The sequence below is a fragment of the Salvelinus fontinalis genome, chromosome 36 (genome assembly GCF_029448725.1).
Source record: "Salvelinus fontinalis isolate EN_2023a chromosome 36, ASM2944872v1, whole genome shotgun sequence".
Lineage (NCBI taxonomy): Eukaryota > Metazoa > Chordata > Actinopteri > Salmoniformes > Salmonidae > Salvelinus > Salvelinus fontinalis.
Window position 1 is genome coordinate 13,445,155 of NC_074700.1, and position 12,727 is coordinate 13,457,881.

The window sequence follows — 12,727 nt, forward strand, 5'->3', positions numbered from 1 at the left end:
CTCAACATCAACTGTTCAGAGGAGACTGCGTGAATCAGGCCTTCATGGTAGAATTGCTGCAAAGAAATCACTACTAAAGGACACCAATAAGAAGAAGAGACTTACTTGGGCCAAGAAACACGAGCAATGGACATTAGATCGGTGGAAATCTGTCCTTTGGTCTGGAGTCCAAATTTGCGATTTTTGGTTCCAACCGCCGTGTCTTTGTGTTACACGGTGTGGGTGAACGGATGATCTCTGCATGTGTATTTTCCACCGTAAAGCATGGAGGAGGAGGTGTTATGGTATGGGGGTGCTTTGCTGGTGACACTGTCTGTGATTTATTTAGAATTCAAGGCCCACTTAACCAGCATGGCTACCACACCATTCTGCAGCAATACGCCATCCCATCTGGTTTAGGCTTAGTGGGACTATCATTTGTTTTTCAACAGGATAATGACCCAACACACCTTCAGGCTGTGTAAGGGCTATTTGACCAATAAGGAGATTGATGGAGTGCTGCATCAGATGACCTGGCCTCCACAATCCCCCGACCTCGTCCAAATTGAGATGGTTTGGGATGGGTCAGACCGTAGAGTGAAGGAAAAGCAGCCAGCAAGTGCTTAGCACATGTGGGAACTCCTTCAAGACTGTTGGAAAAGCATTCCAGGTAAAGCTGGTTGAGAGAATGCCAAGAGTTTGCAAAGCTGTCATCAAGGCAAGGGTGGCTATTTGAGGAATCTCAAATATAAAATATATTTTGATTTGTTTAACACTTTATTGGTTACTACATGATTCCTTGTGTTATTTCATTGTTTTGATGTCGTCACTATTATTCTACGATGTAGAAAATAGTAAAAATAAAGAAAAACCCTTGAAAGAGTAGGTGTTGTAAAACCTTTGAGTTGTTTATAAGCTGTTGTGACCAGTTGAAACCAGTTGTGTTCTGTTTTGCTCTGTTCCATTCTGTCTCCTCAGTTCAGATGGGGAATCAGAGTCTAGAGGGAGTGCACTCTTAGAGAAGAAGGTTCCAAAAGGGTTCTGCAGTTGTCCCCATAGGAGAACCCTTTTTGGTTCCAGGTGAACTCTTTTCAATCCAGGTATAACTATTTTGGGTTCCATGTAGAACCTTCTGTGGTGAGGGTTCTACATGGAACCCAAAAAGGTTATTCCTTGAATCAAAAGGGGTTCTTCAAAGGGTTCTCCTATGGGGACAGCCGAATAACCCTTTTTGGTTGAAATAGTTGGTTCTGATATGTCTCTGTCTGCCTCTTTGTGCCAGACGGGGTCAGGGCCCTGTGGGGGGATTGAGAAGGGGAGTAGGGCAGATGTTTTCGGGTCATAAGGGGTTGAGTGCCAAATAATGGGTAAATAAGGGCTCCTTGCATGCGTATAAATCACAAGAAGTCTTGGCTTCATAATCGACTTACCAAACTGGCCAATGCCTTCTAATTGTTTGTCCATTTCCTCTCTATCTTCCTCTCTCGCCCTCTCATCTTCAGCTCGTGTCCTCTTTTAGCTTTCTTGGCTCTCTCTTATTCAGCCTCATTCTGTTTGTGTGTAAGTCACATGAGAAGTGGCAGTCAAAGAATGCCCCTTTCCATCTCTCTTTCCCTTTTTGTCTCTGTAAACTCTTTCTCTGTTTTTCCATTTCCCTTCATTCTCTCCCCCCCACACACGTTGTCCTGCCTAGTCTTATTTTATAACAGAGCTACCTGACATAGGAGCCTGGCAGGTAACCTAGTGGTTAGAGTGTTGGGCCAGTAACCGAAAGGTTGCTGGATCGAATCCCTGAGCTGACAAGGTAAAGATCTGCCCCTGAGCAAGGCAGTTATCCCACTGTTCCCCGGTCGCCGAAGACGTGGATGTCGATTATGGCAGTCCCCCGCACCTCTCTGATTCAGAGGGGTTGGATTAAATGCGGAAGACACATTTCAGTTGTACAACTGACTAGGTATCCCAATGGACTTTTCTTATGTGCAGTATTCCTCCGTCATACAACAGCCTCTCTGTTTTTCTCGCTCTCTTTCAGCTTGTTTTCAGCTTGTTTTCCTCTTGAGGAAAGAATCTATATTTATCCCCTTCTAGTGCTAGTAAGGGTGTTTATCTGGAAAGTTAGGTAACAATTACCACAAAGCTGCTCGGTGGCAACAAAAGATTATGAGCTTAAACTGATCTTGTTCTACTACTACACGAAAGCAGCAACTCACTCCAGTCCACTCCAGCCCCAGACATCAGGTTTTCCATCTGTATGTCTTACGGTCACCACAGGGCTCACTGTGACCTCTCACCTGCCCCTGATGCACACTTCTGTTAGTTCGGAGCTGGCTGCCTGTGTCTAACACAACTAATGAAAGCTATCTCCTCTCTTTATCCCTCCTCTCTATCTATCAGTCTCTTCCTCTCCCTATCTTTCTGACAACCTTGCAAAAACTTGATGTCAGTTATTCACAGGTTTAACAGACCAGTGATTCTGCTTACGTATCACAGTTATTAAAGTGAATCATTCCTATTGAGTTTACCGGATGTACAGTTTTTGTGCTTAATCAAGGGATTCTTCATTGCTTTCCATTATGTAACTCTGGGTTAAGTTGGGTTAGCGCTTTGATACATGTCAACTTCTCAGTTGTCTGCCTTCTTCATTAACTGTTGGCCAGTATTGAATTACCAGAACCCAGATCATTAAGACTTCATAGGCTACTTGACCAATGACTACTTGATCAATAACAGAAAAACATGTCTAATTTCCCAAAAGTTTTATTGCTTATTTGTATTGTTTTGACTTATGTGATTATACAAAAAATATACAAAATATCATGTGAAAGAAATTGTTGCTTAATAAAAGAAATTAAATAAAGAATGGAAAATAACTTGAGAAACTGACTACTGTATGATGTTTCCATGGGCAACACATGAAACAGAAGCAAGAGTTACAACTATGACATGGCAGTTTTGAGTTTTGAGATGAAAGAACTACAATGACTATGATTGATATGGCACATTGGATTGATTTGAACATATCAAAAGTAGACAATATGCTTCAAACACAAAAGGGAAAGCTTCTGGCAGATAGGAAGTAAAAAATCAAAAGGTTGTGTAGTTGTGTAGTAAGTTGTGTAGTAAGTGATTGGCAGTCCTGGTGCTGGTATGTCATCAGTAGTACGACGTCGGTTAAATGATTTGAATTCCATTTAGTTCGGGTTTTTTCTGTGAGCTCAATGTGCAGTTTCTATAGAGATAAATCAGATCAAGCCTGAACTGTGCGATGTAGTAGGGAGTTGTAGTTTTCAACAGGCTAATATTCTACATAGTTTAGCGCAGAAAACGTCTTAATTAATTACAATGACCATAATCCATTGCGTGCCTGCTTAAACTTGTCCGGTCTGTGCGGAGCAAGACACGAAGACTGGGAGACAGAGAAGAGAACGTGCGTGCTATCGAGAGGGATAGAAAGCAGTTGCTTCGCGAGCCTGAAAATACATGATCTAAGTATGATTGTTGGTATTCAGCAGTCATAAAAGTATGCCTTCTTTACTTTGAAGAACTACTCAAATAGTGATTTTGTCAGACAGCACAGGCAGCAGCTCTACAGAGACGATGACTTGGAATGAAATAATAAAGTCATCAATAAAACAAATGTAATATACACAACAACTGAAATATTTTATTAAAGTGAATAAATTATAGTTAATAAGTGATAAGCAGTAATGGACAGTCACTACCATCATGGGACTTCTATTCATTGTTTGATTCTGTGTTGTTACAGCATTCAACACACATAACGTATAGTGTATTATATAATCGAACGCAAAATCAAAAAACGTGATCATTTTTTATAATCGAACCGAAACTGAACCGACCTGAAAAAGCACTAATCGCTCAGCACTAGTTGTCATGAACATAGGCTGTGGCATTGCAAGGCAGTCCTCTCTACTTCTTCTCTCTCTCCATCTCACAATCCACCATCATCCTGCAAAAATAAAACAGAAACAATTATGCATGTGTTCATAATCCCTTCTTAAAAAGGCAACCTCAGATTCAGGGTTTTGTGGTTTCTGGAAGAAGAGTCATTCAGATCTTGTTATCATCGTTAATGTTTGATATTTTATACATCACTGATTTGACACAGTGATTCAACGGATATGAATATATATGCAAGTGTCCGAAATGGCATCCTATTCCCTAGGGCGCCATAGACTCTGGTCAAAAATAGTGCACTATATAAGGAATAGGGTGCCATTTGGGATGCAGGGAGAGGGAGGTGAGTGAATAAAGGTACACAACACGATCACGTACAGGGTCTACTCTTACTGTATGTTCACTCAGCAACTACATCTCAGCTTGATCTTGAACCACCCATTGATTTATTCATTTTAGCCTGGATTTCAATCAAATTAAGCTTATTTTTTATCTTTATTTATCTAGGGAAGTCAGTTAAGAACACATTCTTATTTACAATGAAAGCCTAGGAACAGTGGGTTAACTGCCTTGTTCAGAGGCAGAATGACAGATTTTTACCTTGTCAGCTCTGGGATTTGATCTAGCAACCTTTCATTTACTGGCCCAACGCTCTAACCACTAGGCTACCTGTGTTTGGTCATCAGATGCTACTCAGGTAATAGTAACCTTTCATGTATGCTTGTTAGAGTGGTTTCTGTGTAATGTTTTCACATGACCCTTACCCAACTATTCAGACATGTTGTGCTATACTGTAAATGTTACATTTCTTATAAATGGCATTATTTTACTTCAGAACAAAAACTCAACACTCCTCTACTCCTCTACTCAACTGTCAAATGTTACAGCAGCATTATTACTTCTGCAGAAACACTGGGTCAGCCATATAATAGAATTACTTCTAATGAATCAACAATCATTTCAAATCAATTGATAATCAGATGAGTTTGTTTAATTACCTCCTTGTCATCACGGCAGTCCCCACAGAAGCAGCCAATGCAGCCGTTGACCACCTGTACGCCACAGTGATACATTACATTTTTTATTTTATTTTATTTATTTCACCTTTATTTCACCAGGTAGGCTAGTTGAGAACAAGTTCTCATTTACAACTGCGACCTGGCCAAGATAAAGCAAAGCAGTGATGCACATACAACAACACAGAGTTACACATGGAATAAACAAACGTACAGTCAATAATACAGTCGAAAAAAAGTCTATATACAGTGTGTGCAAATGAGGTAGAATACCGGAGGTAAGGCAATAAATAGGCCATAGTGGCAAAATAATTACAATATAACAGTTCAACACTGGAGTGATAGATGTGCAGAAGGTGAGTGTACGAGTAGAGATGCTGGGGTGCAAAGGAGCAAAAATTACATGCATCATTATGACATTATGTCTATGCCCCAAAATGCACCTTATTCTGAAAAAACCTACACTCGATCCCTCCGATGTCAACAACTACAGACCAGTATCCCTTCTTTCTTTTCTCTCCAAAACTCTTGAACGTGCCGTCCTTGGCCAGCTCTCCTGCTATCTCTCTCAGAATGACCTTCTTGATCCAAATCAGTCAGGTTTCAAGACTAGTCATTCAACTGAGACTGCTCTTCTCTGTATCACGGAGGCGCTCCGCACTGCTAAAGCTAACTCTCTCTCCTCTGCTCTCATCCTTCTAGACCTATCGGCTGCCTTCGATACTGTGAACCATCAGATCCTCCTCTCCACCCTCTCCGAGTTGGGCATCTCCGGCGCGGCCCACGCTTGGATTGCGTCCTACCTGACAGGTCGCTCCTACCAGGTGGCGTGGCGAGAATCTGTCTCCTCACCACGTGCTCTCACCACTGGTGTCCCCCAGGGCTCTGTTCTAGGCCCTCTCCTATTCTCGCTATACACCAAGTCACTTGGCTCTGTCATAACCTCACATGGTCTCTCCTATCACTGCTATGCAGACGACACACAATTAATCTTCTCCTTTCCCCCTTCTGATAACCAGGTGGCGAATCGCATCTCTGCATGTCTGGCAGACATATCAGTGTGGATGACGGATCACCACCTCAAGCTGAACCTCGGCAAGACGGAGCTGCTCTTCCTCCCGGGGAAGGACTGCCCGTTCCAGGATCTCGCCATCACGGTTGACAACTCCATTGTGTCCTCCTCCCAGAGCGCTAAGAACCTTGGCGTGATCCTGGACAACACCCTGGCGTTCTCAACTAACATCAAGGCGGTGGCCCGTTCCTGTAGGTTCATGCTCTACAACATCCGCAGAGTACGACCCTGCCTCACACAGGAAGCGGCGCAGGTCCTAATCCAGGCACTTGTCATTTCCCGTCTGGATTACTGCAACTCGCTGTTGGCTGGGCTCCCTGCCTGTGCCATTAAACCCCTACAACTCATCCAGAACGCCGCAGCCCGTCTGGTGTTCAACCTTCCCAAGTTCTCCCACGTCACCCCGCTCCTCCGCTCTCTCCACTGGCTTCCAGTTGAAGCTCGCATCCGCTACAAGACCATGGTGCTTGCCTACGGAGCTGTGAGGGGAACGGCACCTCAGTACCTTCAGGCTCTGATCAGGCCCTACACCCAAACAAGGGCACTGCGTTCATCCACCTCTGGACTGCTCGCCTCCCTACCACTGAGGAAGTACAGTTCCCGCTCAGCCCAGTCAAAACTGTTCGCTGCTCTGGCACCCCAATGGTGGAACAAACTCCCTCACGACGCCAGGACAGCGGAGTCAATCACCACCTTCCGGAGACACCTGAAACCCCACCTCTTTAAGGAATACCTAGGCTAGGATAAAGTAATCCTTCTGACCCCCCCCCCCCCCCCCCCCTTAAAAGATTTAGATGCACTATTGTAAAGTGGCTGTTCCACTGGATATCTTAAGGTGAATGCACCAATTTGTAAGTCGCTCTGGATAAGAGCGTCTGCTAAATGACTTAAATGTAATGTAAATGTTATTCCCTTTATAGTGCACTACTTGTGACCAGGGCCCATAGAGTTCTGGTCAAAAGTAGTGCACTAGTATATAGGGAATAGGGTACCATTTGGGACATAGCCTATGTGTTCTATTCAATTCTCTGACCTGGATGCCACAGAGGATGAGTTGCAGGCCCCCCAGGCCCAGCGTGATGGAGAAGAGGACCAGGTGCCACAGGGCCGCATTGGCAGGGATCACACACAGGTCCCACAGGGAGTGGTCAAACAGGTAACTGCTGTTCCCACTATAGAGGAGGGGGAAGGGGGAGAGGGGGATGGGGGGAGGGAGGAAGAAAGGGGTGAAAAGGGACAGGGATGGATGAGAGTGGTTTAGGGATAAGAGGGAAGAGAGGGAGAGTAGAGAGGAAATGCAAAGGAAGGTTAGAGCAATGATGTAGTCCAATGTGTTTTACATAGATACATTATGAACAGAGGGGAGAAAGTCAAGTATTGAGGGAAAGTAAAGATTAAGAGGCAGGTTCAGTGAAGAGAGGAGAAGTTAAAAAGATGGCCAGAGAAGAGAGATATTATTCAGTAAGTAGCAAAAGGGAGGACAGGTTAATTAAAACAGTGCAGACATCTGTCAATATCATGTATTCAGTAATCAGCTGTCAAACGTGATTCCCTTCAACCACAGCATTATCTTTGACTCTGACTGCCCGTGCATGTACACCACAGAAACACCAGTATCCTTCTGTTTATTATTTCTAACGTGTTGCAACTCTGTTATGATGCCATTTAGCTGTTTGATATGTTATTAACTATGTGACCTGACCAGGACAAACGACGGGCCTGGGCCTGGTTGAGTTGAGGTGGTCAAGGAACATTCAGAGCCCTAGTGCTCCCTGACTGACTCTGTTTGACCGCTCCCTGTGGGACCTGTGTGTGACCCCTGTCAATGTGGCCCTGTGGCACCTGGTCCTCTTCTCCACCACGCTGGGTGAGGGCAAGATGGCGCCGACAGATAGGGCAGCTCTGCTTCTAGCTCCTAAGCAACTTTGCAGTATTTTGTTTTTTTGTGTGTTATTTCTTACATTATTAGCCCAGCAAATGTTGTGTTTTTAAATATTGCCAGAAATAACTTTTGGATATCAAAGCGGCGGTAACTCACCAGCATTAAGACCGGGAATATGACTTTCCTGATATGGATCCTTTGTTCGTACCCTCCAGGGCAATTGAACTGATTCCAGAGGCTGATCCAAAACATGCCTGCGGAGAAGAAGTATTCGGAGTGGACTTCTAGTCCGACTCAGGAGGCGCGCACATCATGCCCCGCTTCCGAGTATATTACTCACTAATGTTCAGTCTCTGGATAATAAAGTAGAAAAGCTCAGGGCGAGAATCTCCTTCCTGAGAGACATCAGGGATTGTATCATACTCTGTTTCACGGAAACATGGCTTTCCTGGGATATACTGTCTTTGTCCATGCAGCCAGCTGGGTTCTCAGTACATTGCGCAGACACGAATAAAGAACTCTCCGGGAATAAGCAAGGTGGATGTGTATGTTTCATGATTAACTACTCATGGTGTGATTGTGATAACATACAGGAACTCATGTCCTTTTGTTCACCCGACCTAGAATACCTCACAATCAAATGCCGACCGTATTACCTCCCAAGAGAATTCTCTTAGGTTATAGTCACAGCTGTGTATACTCCCCCTCAAGCCAATACCACGACGGCCCTCAAAGAACTTCACTGGACTGTATGCAAACTGGAAACCACATATCCTGAGGCTGCATTTATTGTAGCTGGGGATTTTAACAAAGCAAATTTGAGGAAAACGCTACCGAAGTTCTACCAAGACCTTGACTGTAGCATTCGCTCTACGAAAACATTAGACCACTGCTACTCAGATTTTTCCTCCCTCCCTCTGCAAATCTGACCACGATTCCATTTAGATCCTCCCTAGCTATAGGCAGAAACTCAAACAGGAAGTTCTTCTTCTTCTGTGGGTTTTATACATCCCAAAAATATCTATTGCCGCCACCAACTGGACGGGTTGAAACCAAAACAAGGTGAAAAGAAAATCCAATGTGGGGCATTCGAAAGACGTGGCTTCAAGGTTCCCACCACAATTGCAACATACCACATTTTCATCACTTTTATAGCACATAATATGATCTTTTCCACAACTTGGACATCTCGGCTCCTCCCTTCTGCAAACACTTGAAACATGTTCAAAAGCTTTACAATGATCTCACTGCATTGGTCTTGGGGTAAATGCTCTGTCACTCAGTGGCGGATTTAGGTATAGGCGACACCAAAACTGTGGGTCAATTAACCTTGTCGGAGTGGGCGCCCTGATTCTAGTTTGTGAGCTAGTCAGGCTACTGCCTGGGAACGTCTTCCACTCAGAAGTATGAGATGAGGAGGGTGGCGGGGGTAGGTTGACTTCAGGTCTCCCCACTGGAAGCCCGAGGTAGAGGGAGCGGGGAATCTATCAAAAAGCGCACCTCTAACTTTGCACAGTACTAATGCAATTAGTAAAATCAGTCACACTACGAAATGCTAAAGGGGGGTTCGCCCAGGGAACCATACAGGCTAGAACCGTCACTGCTGTCACTACATCCACAATAGCATCTGCTAAACATGGGTATGTGACCAATACAATTTGATTTGATTTTGATCTGGGTTGAGGGTTGAGGTGTCTGCTACTTACCCACTAGTCTACTCTGCCATCAACTGGCTGTTGTCAATATTGCAGTTAATACCCACTTTAAGAGAGGGATGGAGGGAGGGAGAGAGCGATAGAAAGAGAGAGCGACTCACCCTGGTAGGTCCTCAAAGGGATATTCCCATTTTCCACTAGCAACCTGACATTTAGGTCCAATGGCCAGTCCCGCTGAAGAGACACTGGTGCAGTAGATCGCTCCGACCAAACCAAAAGCAGCCGAGAAGACAGAGTTCAGCATCTGTTGGAGACACACACACATACTTAATATCCTCCTTTTCTACCTCTCCTTCACTCACATCAATTTCCTGAGTTTCACTTTTTTTTCTTCTTCCGAGCTGCTCCACACTGATAACCTTATGCGTAACCCTAACCTTAAATTAAGACCAAAAAGCAATCCCAAAAAATCATGAAATTTGACAATATAGCCAATTTGACTTTGTGGCTGTGCTATCTATTGGAAACCCTACTCACTCTGCAACGGTTTCCGCAGCAACCATTTCCGCAGCAACCCTTACCCCCGGCCCTGATAGCCGAACAGCTGGGGCACAGCATCTGAAAAGAACACAGACAGAATAACTTGAACTCTACTAAGCTGTATATCATCATCATACCTCAACTATCACAACATGCACTAAAACACAGAGAAAATATTGCTGTGACAAAAACCACTTGATTGTATGGGTAGTTCTTGAGCTCTTTGCTCACGTTCCAGTATGTGTGTGAGTGCGTGCACGTGTGCGTGTCGTGAATGCGCGTGCATATTTGTGTTTGTGAATGTAGTGCACGCGAGTCCTCTTATCTTCTACGCAAATATTTGTCAATCCTGTATCCATTTTCCTTCTCTCGTTCCAAAGGGCAGAACTGACTGGGATGGATGGGACTGGGAGTAAGGGGGAGTGCTAACATACTGTACAGAACAGCAGTGGGTTGGCTTGAACCACTAGAGCTGTTCACATTTCCTCCAGGTAAGAATGAATACACTGTTAATAAAGACACACCCTGTTATCGGCCCTGAAACGTCCTTATCATCACATCATCACTATTATATCACAGGGTACATAAAACAGATTGCAGAGTTTCCACTGACAAGGCTATCAAAGTGGATATTCTGATAGCTGCAACATGGTAGTATCCTGGCCAAAGATTTGTTGGCCATGGCATATCAAAAGTGATGATGGAAACTGACTATCTATCTGTTTCCCACTACTGGCATGTACTTCCCTTTGCCGAACTGGTGCAAGTGTGGCTCTGTTCAGTGTAGTGTTTGAGAGAGGTATGCTGTTGATATCACAATAAATGCATCCTGGGAGTGGAGGACAAATAGAGTGGGGGAAGTACAATAGGTTCCCCACTGTAATTAGTCAACCATTAATCAGTTACTCTCCATTGGTGATAATACAGTAGAAACGGGAACCTCTTCCTCCTTTTCTGCCATAATCTTTCATCTTTATTTATACCAAATCCTTCCAAAATGTTACTTCTATTACTGAATATAAACATTCTGGAAATGCCTTGATCCAGCCAAAGATGTATACATTATTACACAGGTGTTTCTATGTCTTTTACATGGGAGACCTGTCCCAAGACGACAGCTATAGCCCTGTCGTCTTTGTACACTCTCAGAAAAAAGGGTTCCAAATGTGTTCGTCGGCTGTCCCAATGTGAGAACCCATTGAAGAACCCTTTTGGATTCCAGGTCAAACCCTTTTGGGTCCCATGTAGAACGAACCCTCTGTAGAACCTTTTTTTCTCCATGAGCGTACAGGTGAATGAGTAGTACAAGGTGTCCATCTATGCTCAGTCAATATACTCACGAATATTCCCCCTCCGATGAGGCCGCCCATGAGCCAGACCTGCAGGGAGACATGACTGCTGTCCTGCTGCTTTCCGTCGGGGAAGAACAGGAGGATGTTGGAGATGATGCAGGCGAACGCCGAGGGCAACAGGATCAGGCCCACCAGACGAGAACACTTCCCTGTGCAACACATACTGTCTTTACTCCGTCACCAGATAGCTCAGTGATACTGCAGGTAGGGTACGACAGAGACAGTAGAAGGTAGACCCAGACTGAAGAAGATGGTAGATAGAAAAGAGGAGGGGAAAAGACTTCACGATCAAGACAGACTGACACACACAGCAGGAGGAAGAAGGGAAGAAGAGGCTGAGATGACGGGGCTGTTGTTGGTCTCAGGAGCCACTGTGTCCAGTATAATCCACTGTGCTGGACAATAAATCGTCTCTTTCTCTTCAGCCCTTCAGTTCTTGGTGTAGACCACTGGAAGCGGAACACAGGTCCCTTGCCGGCCTGTGGAATGGAACTAAACAGAACAGAACTAAATCAGGAGTCAATTCTAGAATTGCCCTTTGATACCTGCCCATGTGTGTACTCTGGCTGTTGGTATCAGTGACATTTATGGTTTGTTAACACAGAGAGGGGGGTTGGTGGACTGGCCGGGGGATTCTGTCTCTCCCTCACTGAACGGAGGCTGATCAATCCCACAGGGATGTGTAGGGGAAAGCACAAGCACACTAATGACGACACAGAGGAGAAGATAGCAAAATTCACATTAAAATACTAGAATCCAACTAACTTAATCTGCCTGACAGGTTACATCATCAATGGAAACTAGTCACCTTTAGAATTTTCATTTTATGGTTGTTGTATCAATTGACTTGTTTGATTAGTGTTCTCAGTGATGTGATAGTGGTATGGCTTTATTACTGAGTGTCATAGTGCAGGGTAATAATAACGCCAACCATTTCTCACATGTTGAGACTCTTTCTACTTACATCCAGCTGTGGTCTGGACCAGGGAGCTCTCCTTTAGCTGGAAAGGCTGTCTTGAGTGTGGCCCCTATATGGGATATCCAATACACTGACCTTCTCTGACATTCACTGCATATTACAGTGATGTTACAGTGAATGACTGGTCTGATATATACAGGGGGTACCAGTACTAAGACAATGTGCTGGGGTACAGGTTAGTCGAGGTAATATGTACAGTTGAAGTCGGAAGTTTACATACACTTAGGTTGGAGTCATTAAAACTAATTTTTCAACCACTCCACAAATTTCTTGTTAACAAACTATAGTTTTGGCATGTCGGTTAGGACATCTACTTTGTGCACGACACAAGTAA

The 12,727-nt window shown here is 44.3% G+C and overlaps 1 protein-coding gene across 2 annotated transcripts; it reads right to left on the bottom strand.

The window, feature by feature from the left end:
- Positions 1 to 2,720: 2,720 nt before the first annotated feature.
- tm4sf5 (transmembrane 4 L six family member 5) lies at positions 2,721 to 11,964 on the bottom strand. Of its 2 annotated transcripts, XM_055900763.1 has the most exons (6): positions 11,403 to 11,955; positions 10,060 to 10,140; positions 9,684 to 9,826; positions 7,019 to 7,157; positions 4,896 to 4,949; positions 2,721 to 3,949 (listed from the first exon to the last, which is right to left on the bottom strand). In XM_055900763.1, the coding sequence occupies exons 1-6, from the start codon at positions 11,574 to 11,576 to the stop codon at positions 3,932 to 3,934; spliced, it is 609 nt and encodes a 202-aa protein (XP_055756738.1). In that variant the 5' UTR covers positions 11,577 to 11,955; the 3' UTR covers positions 2,721 to 3,931. The 2 variants fall into 2 exon arrangements, with proteins under 2 accessions (XP_055756738.1, XP_055756739.1); XM_055900764.1 differs by lacking the exons at positions 2,721 to 3,949; positions 4,896 to 4,949; positions 7,019 to 7,157 and adding an exon at positions 7,854 to 8,121 and having other exon boundaries at positions 11,403 to 11,964.
- Positions 11,965 to 12,727: the final 763 nt, after the last annotated feature.

What these genes read in the sequence shown, in the direction of transcription:
- tm4sf5 (XM_055900763.1), bottom strand. Translation starts at nt 11,576, where the DNA reads ATGTGTTGCACAGGGAAGTGTTCTCGTCTGGTGGGCCTGATCCTGTTG. An exon ending in TCATCGGAGGGGGAATATTC is followed by an intron (nt 10,141 to 11,402) that starts GTGAGTATATTG and finishes TGTTCTTTTCAG; the next exon opens with ATGCTGTGCCCCAGCTGTTC. An exon ending in TCATCCTCTGTGGCATCCAG is followed by an intron (nt 4,950 to 7,018) that starts GTCAGAGAATTG and finishes TGTGGCGTACAG; the next exon opens with GTGGTCAACGGCTGCATTGG.